Below are 26,219 nucleotides of genomic sequence, written 5' to 3'. Positions count from 1 at the left end.
TTCTAACCTTTAACTGATTTTATTAAGCACAAAGACATGAATCTAAGTAGGCACTTTGCATTTATAGAGTAAATATAGTGCAGGTTTCTTCTTCAGTATTTGAACTACAGATAACCAGTGAGAGGCAATCAATGGAAAATTGGGCCACTCCATTCTCTGAACTAATTGGTTCATCTCTAAATTGGAGCTCAGGCTAGCTCACACAACTGACAGAAAATGCTTCACTCACAATTTCATTCTGAGTTATGTACAACCCTGTTATTGCAAATTGGCTCGTTTTTTAGACACTAGTGGCCCTTATTTTTTCACATTTTCTTTCTAAAGTGAGTTGACAGTCTCTACACCAAGCCTGACCAGAGTGTTAGGGAATGTCTTCCTGCTGTGGGTGGAGCATCATTTTTTTGACCTTGGCCGTTTGTTGAGTTTTGATTTACTTTGAATTTGGAATGTTAACATAACTTGAGGGGCTTGCAGTACTGATAGAAAATAAACACAAGATCCACAGAAATCAGCGAAGGTTTGTATAAAATAGTGTGGTGCCACTCTGTCTCTTTATACTCCAAAAGCGGTGTTCAACATGCTATACACGAATTTGATGCAGCAGAACTACTTGCTTAACAGTTTCAACCTCAGCTCTCAAACCTTGCAGGAAAAATCATGGAGTTTAAAAGTGTGCAAACCTACAGATACTTTGTCATGCTTTAAATGCAAAAATTGTACTTTAAATTGATTTGATATATTGAAAAGCACCATAACAACTCATGTGCAAACACCATTGAAGCTTTAGAACTTAAATGTGAATAATTGTGAGAGAACACATTAGATTGAGCTTTAAAGGACTTCATGGACCCTCTTCATTTATTTACAGGTCCTTCTCAAAATATTAGCATATTGTGATAAAGTTCATTATTTTCCATAATGTCATGATGAAAATTTAACGTTCATATATTTTAGATTCATTGCACACTAACTGAAATATTTCAGGGGTTTTATTGTCTTAATACGGATGATTGTGGCATACAGCTCATGAAAACCCAAAATTCCTATCTCACAAAATTAGCATATTTCATCCGACCAATAAAAGAAAAGTGTTTTTAATAAAAAAAACGTCAACCTTCAAATAATCATGTACAGTTATGCACTCAATACTTGGTCGGGAATCCTTTGGCAGAAATGACTGCTTCAATGCGGCGTGGCATGGAGGCAATCAGCCTGTGGCACTGCTGAGGTCTTATGGAGGCCCAGGATGCTTCGATAGCGGCCTTTGGCTCATCCAGAGTGTTGGGTCTTGAGTCTCTCAACGTTCTCTTCACAATATCCCACAGATTCTCTATGGGGTTCAGGTCAGAAGAGTTGGCAGGCCAATTACGCACAGTGATACCATGGTCAGTAAACCATTTACCAGTGGTTTTGGCACTGTGAGCAGGTGCCAGGTCGTGCTGAAAAATGAAATCTTCATCTCCATAAAGCTTTTCAGCAGATGGAAGCATGAAGTGCTCCAAAATCTCCTGATAGCTAGCTGCATTGACCCTGCCCTTGATAAAACACAGTGGACCAACACCAGCAGCTGACACGGCACCCCAGACCATCACTGACTGTGGGTACTTGACACTGGACTTCTGGCATTTTGGCATTTCCTTCTCCCCAGTCTTCCTCCAGACTCTGGCATCTTGATTTCCGAATGACATGCAGAATTTGCTTTCATCCGAAAAAAGTACTTTGGACCACTGAGCAACAGTCCAGTGCTGCTTCTCTGTAGCCCAGGTCAGGCGCTTCTGCCGCTGTTTCTGGTTCAAAAGTGGCTTGACCTGGGGAAGGCGGCACCTGTAGCCCATTTCCTGCACACGCCTGTGCATGGTGGCTCTGGATGTTTCTACTCCAGACTCAGTCCACTGCTTCCGCAGGTCCCCCAAGATCTGGAATTGGCCCTTCTCCACAATCTTCCTCAGGGTCCGGTCAACTCTTCTCGTTGTGCAGCGTTTTCTGCCACACTTTTTCCTTCCCACAGACTTCCCACTGAGGTGCCTTGATACAGCACTCTGGGAACAGCCTATTCGTTCAGAAATTTCTTTCTGTGTCTTACCCTCTTGCTTGAGGGTGTCAATAGTGGCCTTCTGGACAGCAGTTAGGTCAGCAGTCTTATCCATGATTGGGGTTTTGAGTGATGAACCAGGCTGGGAGTTTTAAAGGCCTCAGGAATCTTTTGCAGGTGTTTAGAGTTAACTCGTTGATTCAGATGATTAGGTTCATAGCTCGTTTAGAGACCCTTTTAATGATATGCTAATTCTGTGAGATAGGAATTTTGGGTTTTCATGAGCTGTATGCCAAAATCATCCGTATTAAGACAATAAAAGACCTGAAATATTTCAGTTAGTGTGCAATGAATCTAAAATATATGAATGTTAAATTTTCATCATGACATTATGGAAAATAATTAACTTTATCACAATATGCTAATATTTTGAGAAGGACCTGTAAGTTCTAACTCATATGTACACACAGCTGCAGTGCCTTGCAAAGCTATTAATATCTGTTGATCTATGTCACATTGCAACCACAGACATTGGTTGCAAGAACAGCTCAAAGTACAGGGGTGGGACAATGAAAATGAAACACCTGTCATTTTAGTGTGGGAGGTTTCATGGCTAAATTGGACCAGCCTGGTAGCCAGTCTTCATTGATTGCACATTGCACCAGTAAGAGCAGAGTGTGAAGGTTCTATTAGCAGGGTAAGAGTACAGTTTTGCTCGAAATATTGAAAAGAACACAACATTATGGGTGGCATACCAGAGTTCAAAAGAGGACAAATTGTTGGTGCACGTCTTGCTGGCGCATCTGTGACCAAGACATCAAGTCTTTGTGATGTATCAAGAGCCACGGTATCCAGGGTAATGTCAGCATACCACCAAGAAGGACGAACCACATCCAACAGGATTAACTGTGGACGCAAAAGGAAGCTGTCTGAAAGGGATGTTCGGGTGCTAACCCGGATTGTATCCAAAAAACATAAAACCACGGCTGCCCAAATCACAGCAGAATTAAATGTGCACCTCAACTCTCCTGTTTCCACCAGAACTGGCCGTCTGGAGCTCCACAGGGACAATATACGCGGCCGTGTTGCTATAGCCAAACCTTTGGTCACTCATGCCAATGCCAAACATCGGTTTCAATGGTGCAAGGAGCGAAAATCTTGGGCTGTGGACAATGTGAAACATGTATTGTTCTCTGATGAGTCCACCTTTACTGTTTTCCCCACATCCGGGAGAGTTACGGTGTGGAGAAGCCCCAAAGAAGCGTACCACCCAGACTGTTGCATGCCCAGAGTGAAGCATGGGGGTGGATCAGTGATGATTTGGCTGCCATATCATGGCATTCCCTTGGCCCAATACTTGTGCTAGATGGGCGCGTCACTACCAAGGACTACCAAACCATTCTTGAGGACCATGTACATCCAATGGTTCAAACATTGTATCCTGAAGGCAGTGCCGTGTATCAGGATGACAACGCACCAATACACACAGCAAGACTGGTGAAAGATTGGTTTGATGAACATGAAAGTGAAGTTGAACATCTCCCATGGCCTGCACAGTCACCAAATCTAAATATTATTGAGCCACTTTGGGGTGTTTTGGAGGAGCGAGTCAGGAAATGTTTTCCTCCACCAGTATCATGTAGTGACCTGGCCACTATCCTGCAAGAAGAATGGCTTAAAATCCCTCTGACCACTGTGCAGGACTTGTATATGTCATTCCCAAGACGAATTGATGATGTATTGGCTGCAAAAGGAGGCCCTACACCATACTAATAAATTATTGTGGTCTAAAACCAGGTGTTTCAGTTTCATATTCCAACCCCTGTATTTCCTCATTTTGTAGTGAAGGGCTGCACGGTGGTGCCACGATAGGCACCAGCCCCCCCGTGACCCACTATAGAAGAAGCGGTATAGAAGATGAATGAATTAATGACTTTGGAAACCTTTTAGAAATGTAAATTTATGTTCAGTGCGGTGAGAAAATTACTAAATGGAGTCTGCCTTCTTAATAAAATCTCAGTATAACTGAAGGCCTGTGAAGGCCCTTGGAAGTTTTTGGAGAACGTCTGTAAAAAAAAAACGACATCATGAAGTCCACACCATGCCAATTGTGAAGCATGGTGGTGGCAGTTTTATGCTGTAGAAATGCTTTTCTTCTGCCTGGACTGGATAAGTCAACACTGCAACATTACATGCCATGAGAATATGGAGGTTAATTTGTCTCAATATTATTCAATCAAACAAAAAACTAATTTCAATTTAAAAAAAAACTAATCTCAATCAAAAAGCACATCGTTCCATTTCAGTGCTCAATGGTAGAAGTTTTAACGTTTTTACAGGATCTGCTGGATAAAGGTCTTTCCTTTTCCACAATTAAGGTCTACTTGGCTGCCATTTCTGCCTGCCATATTGGTTTTGAGGGAGTCACACCAGGTGCTCATCCTCTGGCTGGACACTTCTTAAAGGGGGTTTGTAGACTCAGACCTGTGATTAAACCCAGTTTTCCTTCCTGGGATCTCACATTGGTACTAGAAGCTCTTTGTGACCCTACATTTGAACCTTAGGAGTCAGTAGATGTGAAGTTCCTTTCATATAAGCTTGCTCTGCTTCTTGCTCTGACAACTGCAAAGCGGGTTGGAGACCTCCATACTTTGTCTACCTGCGGACTACAGCTCCATGACTATGGAGCTTTCTAGTTTTTGTCCACCTCCTTTTGCATCTGAGGAACAAAGGAGGTTACATTTCCTGTGCCCTTTACGTGCACTGCGCAGTTACATTGACCGTACTCAGACTGTGAGGTTGTGTGATCAACTGTTTGTGTGTATTGCTAACCCAGCAAGGGGGAAAGCTCTGTCCAGACAAAGACTCTCCCACTGAATTGTGGAGGCTATTTCTCTAGCTTACAGCAACAGGGGTCTCCCAATGCCACGTGGTGTGAGGGCTCACACCACCAGGGGCATAGCGACCTCCTGGGCCCTATTTAGAGGGGTGCCCATGAGTGACATATGTGCTGCAGCCAGCTGGTCTTCGCCACACACATTTGTAAAGTTTTATTGTTTGGATGTGACAACCCATTCTGTGGCTCACTCTGTTCATTCTGCTGGGTCTGAAGTGCTGCACTAGTATGCAGTGTATGATCCAGCTTTGATGGCTGTTCTGCGGGGCGTTTATATATGTCCCATACTCATGTGTTGTACTGAGTGAATCGACTGAAAGGGAACGTAAAGTTATGCATATAACTACAGTTCCCTGAAGGAGAGTAACGAAGTACAACACATTGCTGCCCCGTTGCTCAGCTGGGCTCGGTGAATAGCGGCTATCGAACTGAGTAATGACGACGATGACGGACAGGTATATTGTGCAGGCGGGGCCTGTCACCTGTCATCATCTCATCATTTGCCTAGGAGGCGTGATTAGAGGCGGCTTTAGCCAGGACACGCAGGACGTGATATCCCATACTCATGTGTTGTACTTCATGACTCTCCTTCAGGGAACAGTAGTTATATGTATAACTTTACGTCTGTCTGAATGTTTCTATTGATTGATTTCCTGTTTTTTCCTAATGTTGTCGGTGAAAATCCTACTACTACATGAATCAATGTCCCAATAAATCAGTGCCCTAGAAACAAATCAGTATCTTACCAGTTAGCTTTTTCCCTGTTGTGAATTGTAATCCACTGGATGGTTTCCTGAAAATACATCTGCAATTAAACCAAGCTGCTGTGAACAAAGGCCTGCTGTTCTGAACACAGAACGGTCATCACTGCAGGCAGCCAAACGCTTGCCTTAAATCTCCAAGCTGCACTTGTTTTTACAAGATTTACTGAGGGGCAATAAATTTAAGACAAAAAAAGTAACACCTAAGTTAGGGCTGCAGGATACATATAAATCTTGCGATGGTGATATTATTGGTAAGTATTGCAATGACTATCAACTAGGGCACTTTCTGCTGTCTGATTATTAAATCGATCAATGGAAAAAATAGATGGATTCATTAATTTAACAAAGTAATTGTTAGCTGCAACCCTACTATTAGTTGTAATTTATGCCATTTTTCTTCCTTCCTCTCTTTCTCTCTTTTTCATCTGTGCCTCCATCGCTCTGTGACCTTTAGCATTGTGGGTATTGTCGTCTGTGTCTTGTGTGAGCATCTGATGCTGAGAGACTCTGTCCAGCTGGCTAAGTATTACATTAGCACTTCCAGTTCATAACACTTGGAATACATCAGGCAACAAATATTGTGCTCCAAACAGTCCTTTGTGATATAAATACTGGACACATTGAAACTGTTATGATATTTTCACAATATATTGTGCATAGGTCTCACTTTATTTAATATCTTTCCTATTGTGATGTTCCAGAAATGCCACAAGTAAAAAAATACAACCTGAAGAACAACAGAGAAACTCCACTGTTACAATAGTTTGACAAATTGGAGAGATTAAAGGTGCATCTTAACAAGAAATGTGCAAATATCTGGCTAGAAATTTATTTATTTACTACAGCCTCTGTGAGCATCTCCCTGAGAATTGCTGCCTTCTCGCTGTGTTGAAACTTGTGCTCGTGGTTAACATTTGTTTCACATTATTTGAAGGCTTTTCTTTTTTTTTTTTTACAATTACAATTCTGAAAATTATTCATAGGATTTGTATGCAGCTGCCCTAAGTTGATAATGTGTAGAACATTTCACTGCAATTACAGTTGCCAGTCTTTTGGGGTATGTGTCTACCAGCTTTGCTCTTCATCAACAGACCGAAATGTTTGCCTTGTCATCTTTGTCGCAAAATAGCTCAAAACCAGTCAGATTGGTTGGGTAGAGCCTCTGTGAACATCTACCTTTAAACCTTGACACAAATTTTTAATTGGATGTAGGCCTAGACTTTGACTAGGGCATTCTAATGCTAAATTGGGCCATTATAGCTCTCACCCTAAATGGATGTGCTGCAATATTAGACCATAAAGCATTAGAACATGCTAATGATCTTTTAAAATGGAGAGATCATGCTGGGGTTTTTTGGTCCATTGGTGTTCTGTGTTCTTGCAGACATATACATTTTATTTTCCTTATTTTCTTAAACTTTGAGTTCACTTTACATAAATGTTGGTGGTGTTGCTTATGTTTAAATTACAATGTTTCATTGAAGATAGACAGAATGCTTTGAGACACAGGCTGCTCTAAATATCAAGTAACCTACTGAATGGATGTCAGAAATGATTGATGCAACTTAGCAAAATTGTCCAAACTGAGTAAAACCTGTTTAGAAGTGTCCTTTGGATCAAATCTTCTATTATTTTCATTAAGGTATTACATAGGGATATCATAATTGATTGTGGTTTCTGAGTTTGACAGTTCTGTTGTACTCTACATATGTAGAGAGACAACTTCCAACCATGACCCGATTCTTGTTTAGAGACTGTTACTGAAATCCATCTCCCTATCAGCTTGGTTACTAGTCTGTGGCCTTCATGTGTGAGACTGTGTCCCTTCTTTTGAAGCAATCTGATGACTTTCCTTTTCCTCCTCAGCTCCAACGTTCTCATTGGAGCACCCCGAGCCAACACCTCATCCTCCAGCAGTGTGGTGGAACGGGGAGCGGTGTACAGTTGCCCCTGGCAGAGATCCTCCCAATGCCAGCAGGTTCAGTTCGACAACACGGGTAACCAGAAACGTCTTAACGCACGCAGCTACGATGGCAAGCAGAGAGCAATGCGGCCTTGGCTGGCAGTCAGCTTGTAAATTCTGCTGCTGTTTTCCTGAGTGCACTCTTTAAAGCTGGACTGTTTGCTGCAGCAGCAGGAACTATTGTGTTTGCATTAGCAATTAAGATATTTTCCTCAGGCACAGCTACAGTGTCCGGACACATTCAGGAATGCATTATAAAGGAGGAATGTATGCTCACGCCCATCTTTACCAAGCTGCAAATATATCATGAGGCACTCTTGTTTCTGCATCACTATAAATACACATAGTGACACCCATTGTTTTAATATGATTTTAATTTGTTATAATGTCAGAAAACATGGGCTAGTCTTTCTTTTATTGGCTTCTGTTCCATAGCAGGGACCTTCAGCCATTACCTGAGATTTTCAAAGCCCTCCGTGTGTTTGGACACAGTTTTACCCAAAGTAATATTCATTTTATGGCTCCACACTTTCCCAGATTAAAGGTCCTGGTCTGGGGGTAGGACTTTCAGATTGCCATGGGATTGTTGAGGGGTGGGGCTTTGTGCTGAGCAACAATGATTGGTGGACCCTTCCTTGCAGAGTTTTGACTTCTGCTCAGTCACCATATTTAGGACCTGCTGTTTTCTACTGTATATGAGATTCATATTTAAGCGTACATTTTGTGATTGAGAAAGGACCAAAAGAAGAAAACCTACGATAGATTGACAGGCAATGAGGTCCAGGCTCTTTTGAACATTTTTGCTGATGAAGACATTCAGCGGGGTTTTGAGTCGGGGACATGGAATGATAGGGTGTATGCCAAAAATTGCAGCTAAAAATAAATCTTATTACTGCTACCTGCTGGACTGGAAGTGTAGTGCAGTTTTCTTCACAACTTCCTCATATGTCATTAAGCTGTTTATGAATCATTTTTCAGCATCCTTTTCAGAACAGTGGAAACAGAAAGTACACAACATTTTATTTCTTTGCCTTCATTAAAGAAAGACATCTAGTTTGCTAATTGTTTGGTTTCTATTTTCCTGGCCTAGAAAAGCTTTTATTATTTATTCAGCTATAATAGGATTTGGGTCACTCTTTCTTTGAAAACATTTGCTGTCTTAGCAAAGTTTGATAAATGAATGAAAACCAGAGCCGAATCTATCTGGTTTATTACTGACTTATTCTGTCTTGGGGTGTGTTAGTATTGCCACACTCTTAATGTGTAACTCTGATAATCAGCTTCTCCTACAAGTAACGTTTCCAAACACAGTTTATCCTCAGTTGAAACACACAGGCCTACTTTATTTCTCAATTACTGTTGAGTACACTCAATACTAGCTGTTATGTACAGCTTGAATTATTGGCCCAGACCTGTATAAGATCAACCTTGTTTTCTTCCAGAAGATAAACAAGTTCTAAGAAAAACCTTGAACTCCAGAGAAAACCAAGATACAGATTTCCTGTAACCGTAAGGCACAGGAAAATGGAAACAAGCCCGTTCTTGTGTAACGCTGAAATGTTCCTTGGAGCAACTTGAGTAGCAATCACAATCAAACGCTCTGACTTGTTACAATGACTGACAAATGGAGGTATTTTTATTATGTTCTGACTTGTATACATTCAGATTCCTTTCTTGCTGTTTTTACATGTGATGTAGTTTCTGGGCATCCGGGTAAACTTTTCAAAACTCACGTTAGTAAACATGTTTGTCCAAAAAGTTTCCAATGATCATTTTAGCTGAATTTGAGTCCTACTGCGCACATTTACAGTGTGCTCAGTGTCATTAAACAGGCCTACCTTATACTAGACTGATGCCTTTTTTATTTAATGTGTGTAGGAATGAAAAACAGCTAAACATGTTGTGGTTCAATTAAAATGAGATCTCACGTCCATAACAGACAGCAGTTTCTGACAGCCTTGAAATGAGATCAGCTCTAAGAGTAGATAAGACATTGAAAAGCTGTGATAAACAGAGGGAATCGTTGGAGCTGCTGAAACACAGAGGAAACGCGTTCAGGCCAAGAGAGACGGCTGTGTGTTAGTGGGACGGGGAACCGTTGTATGTAGTTGAGTCTGGTTGGTATTCTGTGGCAGACCTCTGCAAACTGAAGTTGGCAGCAAAAAACACACCACACTCTAAAACTGTGTAGCCCTGCCCCCTTTAGTTCCACTAAATAGACACTACAGCCTCAATGTTGTACATGCTTGGAATAACTTGCATGTTTAATTATGACTCTCATTTCAGAATAACACAGACAAACAAAAAAAACTAGATGTTCATTTGACCTTAGGTTTCATTGAGGATTTTAAAATGAAATTAACATTGCTCCAAACATTTTAAATAGGTTGTTCCTTTAGAAAAATATCAGGTGTTACAGAAGCACAAACACAATTAAATTAAAGATAAAATGGACCAACTTTGCAATAATACATTCAGCCTTTCCAGTGTCTGTTGAAATCAGGCCCTAGTCAACTCTGCCCTTTTTAATTCAACAAAACGTCCTCATGGTGCGTATGAATTGACGTCCTTTTGCTGACAGCTCCGTTTTGGACCCAAAAAAAGCAGTGAACCCAAAACTAGAAAAACAATAAGTGGTGAAGCAGCAAAATGACCATGACCCACCAAAGCCTGGGTCTCTGGTATTGCATTCTGAATGAATAGCAAACATAGAAAATACTGTTTGCTTTCAAAAGCATCTTACAGTTTTTGTTCTTACTCTGACTTTATTTTGAAACACTTTTCTAATACTGAAAATGGCCAACATCATCCTTCCTCAGTAACGACATCTACACTAAAAAGCATTGTTTGCAATAAGTGTGACCTGTTTCCACTGGGGTAGTTCGTTAAATAATCAGAAAAAGACAGGCTTCTTAAACAGCTGATTTCGCTTTGCAGCTATAATTAGGGGGAATTGATAATAAAAAAGCCTAATTTTTGTGTTTGATTAGTATGTTTGCTTAAAGTTACTACAAACTCTCCAACTCCCAGCTTAACATAACCATGTTGCTTTTTTTGAACCACAAAAGTGTGAAAAATAAAAAAATGAGTTAGTCATTCAGATTTACCCCTCCATCTCCTTTTCCACTTATTTACAACAGCAGTCATCCTGCTTAGCCGTAAGTGAAAGGTTCCGACTGCTCCTGGTCTTGTTTTAGTCATTTAACATTACCTGTAAATACTCCTCAGAGATTGCACGATTATACTCTGGAAATAATTTAGCTAATTTATTTACCACTGCTATTTACTGATGCTTGTTCTGATGTGGAAAACCCGATTTCTTGGTTTGAGCAGGGGAGACCCCAGGCTGAAGACCTGATCAAGGTGCTTTTTAGCATACGTTTGGAAAAGCACGTGTTAAATATCCATTATCGTGTTCTTCACCGATTGCTGGCTAGATTTAGTCAGCTCTGCTTCTGCTAATTTTTCCACTGTGTGACCAACCCCCCTAGCATTTTACTGCATAAGACAACACAATGTTCACATTTTGGGGGGTTTTGCTTTCCATCTCCTCTTCAACCACAGCACTGTCTGTCTTAAAAGGTTGTAATGGTTGATTAACCTGATTTGCATGCTCTATAAGAATGTTGTCATTTCAGACGTTCTTTTTTTTTTTTTAAGAAAATTTGAAATCAAACATGCGATAGTGTTAATGCTGGGCACAAATCCAAAAATGCTGCATTTGTTTTAATGGCTTTTCATTTGACTGAAGACTGTTTTATTCAGGAATTCAGATTTTGACTCCTGTCCCACTTTCCAGTCGGCCATGATGTTGCTTGAGCAAACCCTTATGCAGTCAGTGTAGAGCCAGTGGCAGTTCACCTCCTGAATTTTTAGCCCTAAAAACTGGATCAGTAACAACTGTCCACGTCTGAACTGGAGTTTTGGAAATGAAAGTCTGAGATTAGGTTTGGCTGTTGGAAACCACATTTCAAAGTCTGTTTAATGTTAGATGATGTTGCTTTTTTAAAATTTTCTTAATATACTTATTTTGAGGTTGGTAATCGAAAAATCAAATTAGGCAACCTTTGACCTGTTGTTGAGGGGAACAGTATGGTACTTTGAAAGCAGAGTAACCTTAAGGTTGAGACAATTGAGGGTGCAAAGGATGCTTTTTTTTTATAGCCAACATACAGAGCTCAAACATGAAAATCCTTCACAATAAATGGCTAATATTACACAATGTTTGTACAGTATAATTGACATCTTGGATAATAAATGCATGTTCATACTGTTCATACGGCTTATCGGCCCCGACTGGACTTGAAGCGTACAGAATAAACCTTTTAACGATCTTGTCGTTAGCCAAAATATGAGTGGGTTAGATTTATTGGCTTCTGAAGGACTTGTTCAAACACCTGTGGAGCATTTGGCCTCATGCAGCGCTCAGTTCCAGGCATGTTATGCCCATAAAAGGTAAATTTGTCTTACACAGCGTCATTAAGTATAAGTTGTGAAGCAGGCTGTTCAAAAAGGATGTTTATATTCTAGCATCATTCAACTCATAACCTAATGTGAAAGAAAAATAGATCAGGCAAACATCTGCACTGCTCTAGTGCCTTTAAGCAGAACGAACAACACAGAGAGCCTACAGGCTCTAACAGAAACCACTCAATAATCACTGAGGTTGGCTCGGGCCATATTACTGTTATTCAGGGCCCTAGTTGGATTGTTTGTGTGTGTGTGTGTGTGTGTGTGTGTGTGTGTGTGTGTGTGTGTGTTTTCTTACAATTGAACTCTTTGTTGTTGATTTGACCTGCTGACCAAAGCTTCACTGGAATGACAGAATTAACTGGAAGTTATGCGTGTGGCATGACTCTGACCCATGGGTCGTCTTTTCCATTTTGACCAACTCACCACCATTCACCACAGGCTTTTGTTCCTGCTGTTTTTTTAAATGATCTTTTAGATGTGTGACTCATGGTGTGGTGCATCTTCACAGGGTTTTGGAACTTGCTTTCCTGCTATTTTGAGCAACATGTAGCGGGAACTATACTGAATAAGGAAAGATGTAAATATCTTGACATAAATCTGGAAAGTATTGTAGTTTTGGTATATTTTTCCTGCGTAGTACGATGTGTTCCAAAATTATACTTCTATGGGTCATTCTCAAGAAACCGTTAGCATATCAAAGCAGCACTTACTTAAAATGCAAAATGATAATTTTGTAGAATACCAACATCATAAAAGACATTATTCATATCAAAGTGTGATTTTCACTTCAGAATGACAATTTGGGGGATTTTATTTCATTTTCTTCAGATTATAAAATTTTTTTTTTATTAATAATAAAAAAATAACATATTCAAATGAAAATATCCTTATAAATAATAATGGATGTTTGACAAAATGTTTTAAAAAAATACATTACATTATACATTAGGTGAATAAATGGAGAAACTAACTTTTGAATATGTTAATGTTTTTCTCATTATATATATTTATAATGGGACTATTGGTTAGTGATATCTGGTGGGAATTTAATGTCAGTAGCCCCATTAGAAACCTATTGCTGAGGAAAAACAATGTGATCAATACTTATTTCCCTGTTGTACCAAATTGTTTTGGTTGTGACAAAATAAGAAAAGTTTCTGAAAGTGTGCACCAATTTTTAAGGCCCTGTATGTTCTTCCTTAATATTTGCATTTATTTACCTTCTAAAGAGCTGCTACAGGTAGTAGACTGACCTCCATTACGTTCAAATATATGTTGTTTAAGCGGAGTCCTTCTTACTTTGTATCACTTACCAGAATTTGTATAACCTATCTATTATTACCTCAAAAAGGTTATATTAATGAATAAAAAATAATACTTCTGATGTGATTTAAATGTCAGTTTTATTCTGTTACCTTTGGGAGGTTCTGAAACAGGTCAGTTTTCAATAAATATAAAAACTAATTTGAAAGTAGATATTTTTTGATGTTATAATGAAAAAAATGTGTAATAATTGTTCAGTGGATTAGTTTAAAATTTAAAATTTTCTATTTTTTAATTAAATAAACTTGACTATTAATAATTAGTTGAAAAAATGTTAGAAATGTATTATCTTTCCAAAATAAGTACAAAGTTTCAGGCTGGTATGGATTTCTGCAAACCTGTTTTAAAAATATGTTTAAACCTTGTAATTGTGAGAAATTAACATTCTGAAAAGATTTTAGAATTTTCCAGGTTAAAATGTGTTAAATCACTTAAAAACTAAATACTGTTAGTGTGGTGATCCTTAAAATTAACCAGCTTTGTAATTATCATCAGCATCATTTGGGCATGTTTTGGTGTGCTGACCCAGTAGGTGAGCTCTGGGAGCATTGGTGATGTAGAAATATAGCAAGTATAGGTATTCTGAAGCTATGCCCAGTGGTTGTCGAGTCATAGTCCTGTTTCTCAACAGGTTTCTGGCAACTTGGTTTAGGAGTTGAGCGCTCCATGGACAATTACAGTCTGTTGTCATGGCTACAGGGCTGCCAACATGCTAATTAGCTGACAGGAAGGACTTAGCACCATTGCTGAATGTTTGGTTACCTCACTGAGAGATTAGGGATGCCACAACTAATGAATTGCAAAAGTGTGGAGAAAAGTCCTTTAAATTTCATCCACAGTGTCTGATTGGCCCATACATGCTTTAGTTGAATCTATTTAGCCAAACAGTTCTCAGAATTGGAGGAGATTTAAATCCAGTTTTCACAGAAAAGCTTTTTTTATCGGGCTGGAAAATCCTAAACATTTCCTCACTTTGTCTTGTTGGAACAACACCAGTCTGGCTAAAATACTTGCTTCCTTACTCTGCTTCCTTTTTGTGACATCTTGTAGTCGTCTGTTTGTGTCAGATATCTGTGTCATTTATCTTATCATTTATCTAAATGATTCAAGCTAAGGGATGTTTTGGCTGTGGTCTGTGATCTCAGCACTCTTCTGGTTGTGGGCAGAGAGCTTGACAGAACCAGCTGCTGTTACCTCCAGTATTAGTGCTGTGTTAGTACACACAAAGTGTCAATGTCAAACTTTGCTACACTTTCCAATACTTTTTCAATACTTAAAATATTTCTATACAGCAACAGTTTTAATGTTCAAGAACTTTTGTCTTTTTATTTTGTAGTATAATAAATCTTCTACATCAGGTGGTGATTGAAGCAGTTTGGTGGTGGTAGAAATAGCAGTAAAGAAAATCAAAATTGCACTAATTGCCATATTTAAAGTGGAACTAAACCCGATATAAAAGAAACTTTGAAAATGCCACCAAAGTGGGCAGTGCCAAAAGACACTGAGGGGCACAGCCAAGTGTGTGGATCAGCAGAGGGGGTTAAGTGGGGGTGTGGTCAGGAGGATGAGGGACAGTGGTAGCTAGCTTATTTTGGTACATTTAAACATGGGCAGTGAGCAGAGCAATGCTGGTAGTTCTGCCACAGATAGTAATTAATCATGTTTACACAAAAATGTCAACGTTTGCACAGTAACGTGAACATAGCACCCTTAAGGCCCAATTTGTACAGTTTATCTGCAAATAAAAAGTGGGTTTTTGGTTTTAATTACTCTTTAAAAGTTTTTCTTAATCCTTAAAATATTTGCTTATCTGATTTTAGTCAAGCTATTGTTATGCTTTTTGGGACCGGAAACTAAACTGAAGTCTTTCAAAGGGACAAGAGGGAATTTCAGCCTCCAGTCTTTTGTATTTCCACTGAGAAAAAACCTATCATTTAATATGCCCCTGAAGATTCAGATATTCCCCTAAATTTCAATAGAGATTCACTGATCAGGGTTCTGAAGCCGATTTCCAGTACCTGTTTTTGGCAAATTTAGGCATTTCTTTCAGAATTGTGAAGAAAAATTATTTTCTTCTAGTCTTCCTACAGTGATGGGTCAATAATTATTTCTATCAGCAGCAGAAGCAATGTCACACTGTGAGAGAAAAAACAGGGATATTACTATGATTTGAAAACAAGGACAAAATGGTTATGAAGTTGACCTTTTGGCGATTGGTCAGGTTAATGTAAACAGCTGCGTATTTACCTAGAGAACGCAGATCCTTACCTTTGCTCAGTGATTTTCAATAGGCTGCCAACATTTCCAAGTCCATATGTTCCATGACACAGAGTTGAAAGCTCAAATAGATAAAACGGATTTACCTTGCTGGAATACATTGAGCCTTTCTGTTATCTACTAAAGTCTCATTACCTGTTTAATCGATGTAGCCTGCGGCAGCATGTGCCGTAGTGGTAGTGCGGGTTCCCCATAAACAGACACTAATAATCCTCGACCCAGCTGTCTGGGTTTCAATTCTCTTCATATCTATTTTGTGTCTGAAACGATGTGAGTAAAGGCACTGGTGGCACAAAGTCTTAAAACAATAACAGCATGAATGAACAGCTAAGATGTCTCTTTAAAAAAGTGGTTTCCATTGTAGAAGCTTCATTTAAACCCACTTACACTGCAGTTAGTTAACTTTGAGTTTTCTTGTTCAGTAATAACTTTTTCACCAGAGAATGTTGTGAGCACAGCCTGTTGGGTGTTGGGTATGGTGCATTCAATAAAAAAGAGCCCATTTTTGAGGTCCAGACAACAGTCAGATTCTGTTCACCAGCTGATTTCTGTGTCCATCTCTAAATTTCTAGGTTTTGAAAAACATTATTTAAATTAACAATAATCCTCTCTTTCTCTTTTTTTTGCAGATGACAGGATTAAAGACGGCAAACAGATAGAGTTTAAGTCTAAACAGTGGTTTGGTGCCTCAGTGCGATCTGATGGAGAGTACATCCTGGTAAGATCTTAAACACACCCATTGGTCATCCACTTCTAAGTGTGGAGCACAGACAACTTAAAATGAATATAGCTATGAGAAGTCAGAGTTATCTGACTTTCAGTCGTCACCATTTTGTGCACACTTTACTTTTAACACTGACTGATTAAATCAATCTACCATCTATATGAGCAACATTACTGCCAATGTGATGTTGAGTGCAAGATTTACAACATTGACAGAACAGATATGCACATCCAAAAATCTGTGTGATTTCCATAAACTCAAATATAAGGCATACCCTCGTAACATTCTTGACACTACGTCTACAGGCCTTGACAGTGTTTTTTAATATCAGTCACATTAATCAAGGTTAAGCCACCCATAAGTTAGTTTATAATTCCTCAATGACAAAGTCAGATTGTTATTGTGCCTTGTTTTGTACTGTGAAACATGAAGAGGGTGTTTCAGATCAGCACATTTATGACATTTTATTTTTTTTTAAGTTTCCACCTCTATGGACAGCATCCTCTGGCTAAATCTGATCCATTTCTGCTCAGAATCTATAGACCTGTAGGTGTAACGCCATAGAAATTCCAGATACAGTTTTTGGTTACATCTTAACAGACCAAAGGTGTGGGATATTCATTGGGAAAAAAACTATAAATATGGTAACACCAAATGTCAGTGGCTCAGCAGTAAAAAGAAGACATTCAAATTTTTCTTCTGTTTGTCTAAATCAGACATTGCCATAAAAAATATTGATTATCCTCAAACCTTTTCAAATCTTGTCACATTAGAAAGGTAAACATCACAGTTTTATTGGGATTTTATTTGATAGATCAACACAAAGTAGTGCATAGAAAAATCAACTTTTTTTACCAATAAAAAAACTGAAACCTGTGATGCACATTTGTGTTCATCCCCTTTACTCTTAACACCCTTAAATAAAATCCAGTGCAACCAATTAAACTGTGTGGTAATGGGGGGTTTTCACATAACGTAGCAGTCACATGACCGCACTTCGCGATCGCCATCTTGGGTGGCCTGCTTTCGTTGTTTTAGCATGATCAGTGAAGCAAAACTCCGGACCATTCAATTTAACTATGGGGAAAACTTGCTTAATTGTGGGTTGTGCTGCGCGTGGTGGTCGAGATAAACGTTCATTCTAACGTCTGGCAACCGTGATAGAAAATCAGTGTCAGAAAATAAAAACACATGAGTACACAATGTTGACTACTGTGGCTGAATCAGATATCCAGGACGGATTTGGTCAGCTTGAACCTCACTCACGCCCCAGTGTGCAGTGACGGCTAAATAAATAATGTTCATCTACATTTATTGTACGAATAATCTGGAAAGTAGTCTGCTAAGACCATGAGCTGATCAGTTGATTCTGAGCTGTGTGGCAGCACTTAGCTGCGCTCTCACGCCTTGACCAGCTAGATGTAGGCTGCAATTTACCTTTACTGTTAACCTGTAAATGTTTTATCTAGTAATACTATTATGTAATCATCCTATACAGGGCAATATTGAACGTACCATTAATTTTTGCCAATGTTGAGGCTACGAAAAAATAGTTGCATACTTACTTGACTCTAGATACTCATCCATGGTCGAAAAAGTATGCAGTGTTGCAATGTTGTGAAAAGCGTGAAGCGATACGGAGACACCCAAGATGGCGGACTGGAAGTGAGACTGCGACTTCAGTGACGTCAGTGAAAAACTCCAACCAGCTGTTCTGTTTCTGGCCTCAGCTGTCTTGTCAGTGAACATTAGTGATTAAACGGCATTATAAAGGCCTAGGAACACAGCAGATAGCTCAGAGATAAAGTTGTTGATGACCTTTAGCAGGGTTAGGTTATAAAACAATATTCCAAGCTTGGAACACCTCATTGAGCACTGTTCAGATCATCATATGAAAATGGAGCATAGCAAAATATCAAGTTTACCAAGACATGATCATAAGATCAAAATTAAACTTTTAGGCTTACAATGAAGACATCATCTTTAGGAGAAAAATAATTCAGCATATCATCCTATACACACCGATTCCAAGGGGAAACATGATATTGGCAGCACCTTGCAGTAGGGATGCTAGATTGGCTCAAAGTGAAGTCCTTAGTCCAATAGAGAATCTTTGGCAAGACTAGAAAACTGATGTTGACAGTCTCTCGACATTCACTCTGAGCTTGAGCTATTTTGCAAAGACAAATGGCAAAAATTTCGGTCTCAGACTCCAAAAAACTTGCAGCTGGAATTGTTGCAAAGGATGGATCAATAACACATTACCTCAGAGGGGCTTAATACATGTTAATTGAGAAATAGAAAATGGAAAACCTTGCATAATTTGTCTCCAATTTCACAATTAGTCACTACTTTGCCTTGGTCCATCACATAAAACCTCATTAAAACCGTGAAGGTTGTGGTTGTAAACTGACCAAATGTAAGAAAGTTCAAGAAGAATGAATAGTTTATAGCATCTTCATATAGCATCATGTGTTCAGTGCATTAGCACTGAAATTAAGAAAAAATGGACCTGAAAGTTCTACGATTTAATCATCGAGTTTGTCCCTGTGGAATTATTAAAAACAAGGAAATTCTTTCATAATCACTTTGATTAAAAACCGATCGGTTTGTATGGCTGAAGGGTGGTGGTCTTATAAAATAGTTGACAGCATAGGGCTCTAGATCATCTGCAGATATAACCATGTTCAAGTTGTTGGGTGGGTCAGAGGCTGAGTACAGGGAACTGGAAATGTGGAAACACTCACCACCTTTTGAACCCGAACTAAACAAAGGATTGGCTTGTGCCGGATTAGAAATAAACACAACACCTTTTCCATGCTGTAATAAGATGTGTAGGTGATGAAGGGTTATAAACCTTGTGGTGCACACCTGGACAACAGATTGAACTGGAAGTGAAAAGGTAAACACATAAGGCTACATGGGCTATAGATTAAACACATTCGCCTCATTGTCCCATTCCTTTGTGCTGCAGTGACACCAAAAATCCCCAAACAACCTTAGCTCTTCTTGTTTTAAAAGAAAACACGTGCCTAGGGTGTCTTCAGTTGGCTGAAGTTGACCAGGAATTACTGCATTATCATCCTTACCAGTCACGTACAATGTTAATTAAATTATTTTATTTTGAAAAAGAAAACTTGCAGCATAAATCTTTTTCAAATAATAGCTAAAAATTCAGAATTTGTAATAAAACAAAAACATGTACAAAATAAGGAAAATAGAGTATCTTCAGCAAATACAATGCTGATATATTGTTTATTATGTGTCATATTTCTACATTTTCTGCCATAGTAATTTGTAGTCCTTTGCCTTGTAATGGCTGGCCACCAGGTGCTGAGTTGGATTGTGTGTTCTGAACTTGTCTTTGTCTTCAGGCCTGCGCTCCCCTGTACCAGTGGTCCACCTTCGGCTTCAGTGAGAGGGAACCTGTGGGAACATGTTACCTGAAGAAAGAAGATAAGGTGGTGGAATACTCACCCTGCAGATCAAGTATGTTCTTCATGATGTTGTTGGATGTGTAACGTTACATAATCCTGGAGTTTAGGTGGGAAGTTGCATTGCTCACAGTACTTAACAACGAGTCTTTCAGATCAGTTTATTTGCTCTAGTCTTATTGTTGTAATTTTTTAAGGGAATCTGAATAAATCTAGCAAGAAAAAGTGAGAGAAGTTGTTTTTGGTTGATATTTGGGGTGTAGGACTTTCAGATTGCCCAGGGATTGTTGAGGAGCGGGGTTATGTGCTGAGCAACAATGGTTGGTGGATCCTTTCTTGCAGTGTTCTGACTTCTGTTCATCCGTCATATTTAAGACCAGCGTGGTGGTGTTGTTTTCTACTTTATACAAGATTTGTATTTAAGTGTTTTTTTTTTGTGATGGAGAATGGACCAAAGGAAGAGTACATGCCATAGGTGGACAGATGATAAGTTCCAGGCTCTTTTGAGCGTTTTTGCTGATGAAGACATTCAGCAGGACTTCTTAGCGATAAATCTGGTACAGTTGGAAGAAGAAAATGCATTTGTGGGTTGCAACCATGAAAAAATAGCCTAATCCTTTCTGCCAATCTCAATCAGCTTATTCTGCTGTTGACTCTTGTTTGAGGTTGCTCCTTGAACCGGATGGTAACATGTTGAAGAAAAGAGACACATTGGCAAATTAAGGATTTTAGCATTCAACAAACATGAACCTCAGTAGCATGTGGAAGAAAAGTACTCAACCACAGCAGTTGTCTGTCTGTATCTGGCTGACATATTTATCTAGTTAGCTTTTTCAAAAACATCACTGCCACTTTTTTTGTGCATAGCTTGCAAAACTGTAATTTAGGCCATGCACATAATTGTAATTGTCTAAGAAATCTGTTTTCCCTGAAGTGAGGGTTTTTAACCCTTTCTACTGACGATCTCAGTGACAATGAGAATATATTGGCTGCTTCAGGCATCCTCTGCTGGTTCCGCTCAGACAAATGTCCGTGTTGGGCTGAGCTGCACAGAAAGCAGCTGAAACACTCCTGTAGTCATTCAATTGAAGACCCATATGTTTATGGAGCAGTAAAACATCTTTTTCTATAAGTGTTGCGTACACACAATTAATCAGAAATGAATTGAAATAAGTTGCGAGGTGATTTTTATTTCAGTATATTGAAACTGAGTGTAAACATGCTAGCATTACTGTGGCACCTCAGCAAACTGCTGCGGGTAAAAACATCTTCAGCAGGAGCAATACATGAGTTTATTCCTCCTGTCGGGACAAAATATCTCACTGTCAAAAAAGGAAGTCTGTCTCCAGAACATTGTTTGCTTAAGCAAGTACTTCTTAGGAAATGTAGCGTGTTGTTTTCCTGCACTTTAAAGCTAGTTTTTAGGCTGTGTTTAACTCGTACGCACGGAGTTGATCTTGTCAAAGTGTTGAACTGGGACTCAGGATGAGCAAATGCCTGTTCTTCATGGATGTCATCTCCTGAACAGCTGAGACATTTCCTCCTGTTTCAGCCATTATAAATGTAAACAGGTTTTGTTGTTTCCAATGTTTGATTTTTGCTTTCCAGATTCCCCAAGCCCAGAAGGACAAGGTTTCTGCCAGGCTGGCTTCAGTGCAGACTTTGTTAAGGTAGGCAAGCATCACAAACGCAAACAGATAATTATTTATACATGTATATGACTGCTGTGCAAGGTAAATCTTAACTGTCTTACAGTACATTTTAAACAGTTTAAAGTTGCTAAAAACTTTACATTTTTATTCATGAAGATCTCTATTAATCCTGTCACTGTGTAATCTTCCTTGTAATCTTCTGCATGTGTTTTCAGGGAAAACAGCCGTTATTATGGTCTGAAAGAGATCTGTATGGTTAACTGGTGTAGTTATTGATAGATGGGCTGAACGTTTTCTACACTAGAGTCTCATTCACCCAGCTGCACTCGCAATGCTCACACCTTCCTACAACAATAGGCAGGTTGGTAGGCAGCTTGGGTATTAAATGCCTTGCCCAGGAGAACATCAACATGGCGGGGGGAAGCTGGAATCAACCTTCTGATTGCAAAACAACTACACTTCAAGCAGAGTCACAGCCGCTCAGTCTCAGTTTTATCTAGGGCTGCATTTAACAGGTATTTTGATAATTGATTAATCTATCAACAATTTTTTGGATTAATCGATTAATAATCAGTTAGCAAAAGGTGCTTAATAGGAGATTTCTTTTTTTTACAGGATTTGAACCAGGTGAAGCTCAAGATATGCCACTTGAGTTCTGGATAGAGCATATTTACAGACAAAAAAGTTTTTTCATCTTAAATGCGAAATGTATATGTTTTTTGTAAAAGTATAGCTTAATTACTTCCCTGAGTGGGATGTTCTTTTAGCAAATGGCATATTTTAGAGTCTGTATACTGCAGTTAACGATTAATCAATTACTAAATTAGCTGACAGTTATTTCTATAATTGATGATTCACAATTAATTTGAGGAACTGTTTCAGCTCTACTTTTATCTGTTTTTGGCTACTAGTTAACGCTGCAGTTAACACTGCTAGAGTTTAATGATTAATTAGAGCAAATAAATAGTTACGAGAAAAGATATTAAAGCCTCTTTTCAGTAAATATGTCTATATTTCAGGAATTTCTACTTTATTTTATTACTTTCAATCAATCATTAATCAGTAGTGGTAAAACTAAGATCTCTAATAATGATTATGATGATGATAATCTTTATTAAAAAGAATAAATAAAGTGACAGATAAATCAATTATAACTACATGAAATGGAAGTAAAGTTAGATCTGCATTTAATTTGAACAATACTTATTTTGAAAATAACACACAAAATATATAAGTATAAAATCAATATAAAGCCCAGCTAAAATGTAATAAAATTACAGATTAATTTCAGGTAAGGAAAAATTAGGAATAAATCATCGTAATTATGAAAAATTAACAAAGAGCCAGAGCAAAGAAATTTAGTTCATTTTTCAAGACAACTTTTATTTTATTTTTATGATAATAAAGTAAGTAGAATTTACTGTTATTTATGGTGTTATAAATATTTGGTTTAACTAAAAGAAATCTACAGGTAGTGTGAAAAGCTGATCTGCTAATTCTTGTTTAAAAAGTCAGGAAGACCAACAGATTTGGGATTTATCCAGTTTGAATCATGCATGTGTTGTTGAACTCCAGGTCATCCTAAACTTCTAACACTTAACTCTCCACAGTCTACAGTGTTATTGTGGACCAATGAAGCTCTGTGGACAGCCTGGTTCATTCTCAGGAGTCCATGTGTGTTTTTTATCCTGTGGTTCACAATATGGGTGGTCTTTTTATTCCTCCCACACCATGGGAGTATAAACATGTCCTGATGTTTGTGGACTTAAACAGAAGTGAAAGTAATACAGAATCTGTTTTTTTCTTTCTGTTTTCTGTTTGTGACTTCAGAAAAGTAAGAAAGTTGTGGTGGGAGGACCTGGCAGCTTCTACTGGCAGGGTGAGTGTTCCCCTGAGCCTAACTCAACCGGAAGAAGGCAGTGTTCAGATCCTGATAAATTTGCCACATGCTTGTTTGTTTCTGCTACTTTATCATGTGTATGAAATCTAAATGTTGTATCTGTGTGGAGAACAGGGATTTCCCCTGATAAGTTGTGGCAGTCACATGCTGCAGCTCTCACTTCTCAACATTTCCTTCAGACAGTCAACCCTGTTACAGATTATATTTTGATTTGAATCTCGGTGACACATCATATGTATATATATAAGTGTATATAAGTATAACTGTTCCATGGCCATGAAAAATGCCACAGTGGTCCTCCTGAATCGGAGGTTTGATAATCTATCACACCCTCCTTTATAGCACCAGAGTAAGTTCTCCAAGGGAGGCTTAGAATTGTAAATCCCTGAATGTTGCTGAATGGTTTTCTAACACTTTCTTGAGGCCAATCCAAAGTCAGTCTGATTTCCTCCTGTGCCTTGGTTTTTGCTTCCGTGACTACAGAAGTAGTGAACCTTCTGGCCACCCAGTACCTTTCTGCTCTTTCAGGAATCTCCAAGAACAACGGATCCTTAAAGGTCATCTTCACCTTTAAAGTTTCAGTCACCAGTGGATCCTCTAGTTGCTGCAGCGGCAAGCACAAATGGCCTTTGGCCCACAACTCCTGATGGTGGAATCTGCAAAGAAGGTCCTTACATGGCCTATTCAGATTTAATGTCCCCAACATCCCTCGGAGCAGGAGAGATCATAGCGATAGGAGATGGAGATCTACAGAACAGTGTAGACATTTCCAGCTGGGACCTCTCATTTGGGTTTACCGGGTTTGTTTGACAGCCTCCCCTTCAAACAGAGCCAACTCGGTACCAGATGGGGATCATTTTAAAGCTCTGCCTCTTTCTTCAAATGATTGTCGAAGACCTAACACTACAATTACAGAATGGATCATAGACTCTTGGCTCGATCATGGTGTTTATCAACAACTTCCCATGCCTAACACAGAAGTCCAATAACAAAACACTACTGTGATTCAGATTGGGGCAGGCCATTCCTCCCAGCCAAGTACGTCGCAACTATATTTAGTTGGTATAACTCAGCCTCAAGTACCAGCTGCTGCTCCAGCTCCTTTCCCTCCAGTGAATTGATGTTCCATATCCCAGTAGCCAGATTATGTTGCTGAGAATTAGCATGCACAGGCCTGCATCCTAGTCTGTCACCTGGGTCACATTGCACCTGACCCCGATGTTCGCCACAGCTGGTCTCCACCTGCTTGGCCAAGACCCAGGGGCCAAGGTTCATCCACCAGGTATCCCCCACCATGCACATACACACACACCGTGGAATGGGTCCCAGACCCCGTCGTCTAGGCGAGGTTCACCTTGGTCTCCCATTCATCAATATCATTAAACAAGTTTCAGTCTAACTCTTCCCCTGAGGAAATTTACTCGAGGAAGACTCTAAAACATAACCCCTAAGATCATATGGGTATCCAAACTCCACCACCACATTATGGTATACTTCTTTGAAAGGAAATGGTGAAGCATTATTTGCTTAAAGCTGGGTATCTTCATGCTCCATTTTGCAAGACTCTCGTATTGATCGAATGGTTGTTTTCCTGAGTAAAGGAATTCACTGGATCTTTTTATCAACGTTTATTACAATGACAGCTCCATTTGGATCAGCTTCAGCATTAAAATCAAGCTCAGAATTAATATAAACATTTTTTTAAATTAAGATCTATATATTTTGGAAAACTTGGAAAACCAACAGTGACTTTCAGACTTTTTCATGCTTTGAAAAGTTCATTGAGATTATAAAAATGTCCCAATGTCTTTTATTCCTAGTTTTTAGCCGTTTTATTTTATCAAGTTTATTTATCCATGTATTTGTATTTGTATTTTTTCAGTTTACTGTGTTGATAAGGGGCATAAATCTGCACCCTACAGCACAACTCGGTGCTTTATCTCACACTGGACGGTAGCTTGCATCAAAACCACCTTAAGAGTTTAATGAGGTGGTGAGGTTCAGGTGGGCTGGGGTGCAGACGATGTGTCCATAACAGCGGATTGTTGTAATCCCTGTTTGTCTGTCTGACCTCAGAGGGTGTGACAGCAGCTGCATCCTGAACGCTGAGTCAGGAGCACACATGTTTTCTGGCTGCGTGTCCAGGCTCCTCCTTGGCTGTGTTCTCCTAATTATTGTTTCCTGTTGAGTCAACACTCACAATTACACCACCAAACACACCTCTGTTTCTGATTAGATGGCTGTTGGCACCGTGTTTCTGGGGCTCCTTAAATTATGTTGCTTTTTTTTCCTTAACCCCTAAACCAAAAGTGTGTGTTTAAAAAAAAAAACAACAACTTTTCTTTCTCTCGTTTTTTCTTATCTCTCTCCCTCTATATATTTATTCTTCCTCATCTTATGCTTTAGGAGTTTCTCGGTATCTTAGTTTTCAGTTTCTGTGCTCCTACGTTGCTCTGTGTTCTTAAACGTTCTTCTCTCTCCTCAGGCCAGTTGATTTCAGATGACCTCACTGAGATTTTCGAACGTTTTAACAAGGACTATATCACGCAATACGGAAACACACTTTCGACCAAAACAGCTGGTGCCGACTATGACGACAGCTACCTCGGTAATCTCACACATGGTTAATTAAAATACTCTATATTGCCAAAGGTATTCACTCACCCATCCAAATCATTGAGTGTTCCAATCACTTCCATGGCCACAGGTGTATAAAATCAAGCACCTAGGCATGCAGACTGCTTCTACAAACATTTCACACATCATTGGTGTGTGAACATA

At 39.1% G+C, this 26,219-nt stretch overlaps 1 protein-coding gene across 1 annotated transcript in view; it reads left to right on the top strand.

Annotated features, from left to right (window-relative positions):
* The window catches only part of itgav (integrin, alpha V), a 69,322-nt gene that overhangs the window by 1,338 nt on the left and 41,765 nt on the right, over positions 1 to 26,219 (top strand). The window contains exons 2-7 of the mRNA XM_047369589.1: positions 7,559 to 7,689; positions 16,358 to 16,446; positions 19,827 to 19,941; positions 21,495 to 21,556; positions 23,369 to 23,417; positions 25,924 to 26,046. Coding sequence (XP_047225545.1) covers positions 7,559 to 7,689; positions 16,358 to 16,446; positions 19,827 to 19,941; positions 21,495 to 21,556; positions 23,369 to 23,417; positions 25,924 to 26,046 — 569 coding nt within the window. The remainder of the gene's footprint in view (positions 1 to 7,558; positions 7,690 to 16,357; positions 16,447 to 19,826; positions 19,942 to 21,494; positions 21,557 to 23,368; positions 23,418 to 25,923; positions 26,047 to 26,219) is intronic.

The sequence above is a fragment of the Girardinichthys multiradiatus genome, chromosome 7, assembly GCF_021462225.1.
Source record: "Girardinichthys multiradiatus isolate DD_20200921_A chromosome 7, DD_fGirMul_XY1, whole genome shotgun sequence".
Taxonomy (NCBI): Eukaryota; Metazoa; Chordata; class Actinopteri; order Cyprinodontiformes; family Goodeidae; genus Girardinichthys; species Girardinichthys multiradiatus.
This window is presented reverse-complemented; position numbering and strand designations above follow the sequence as displayed.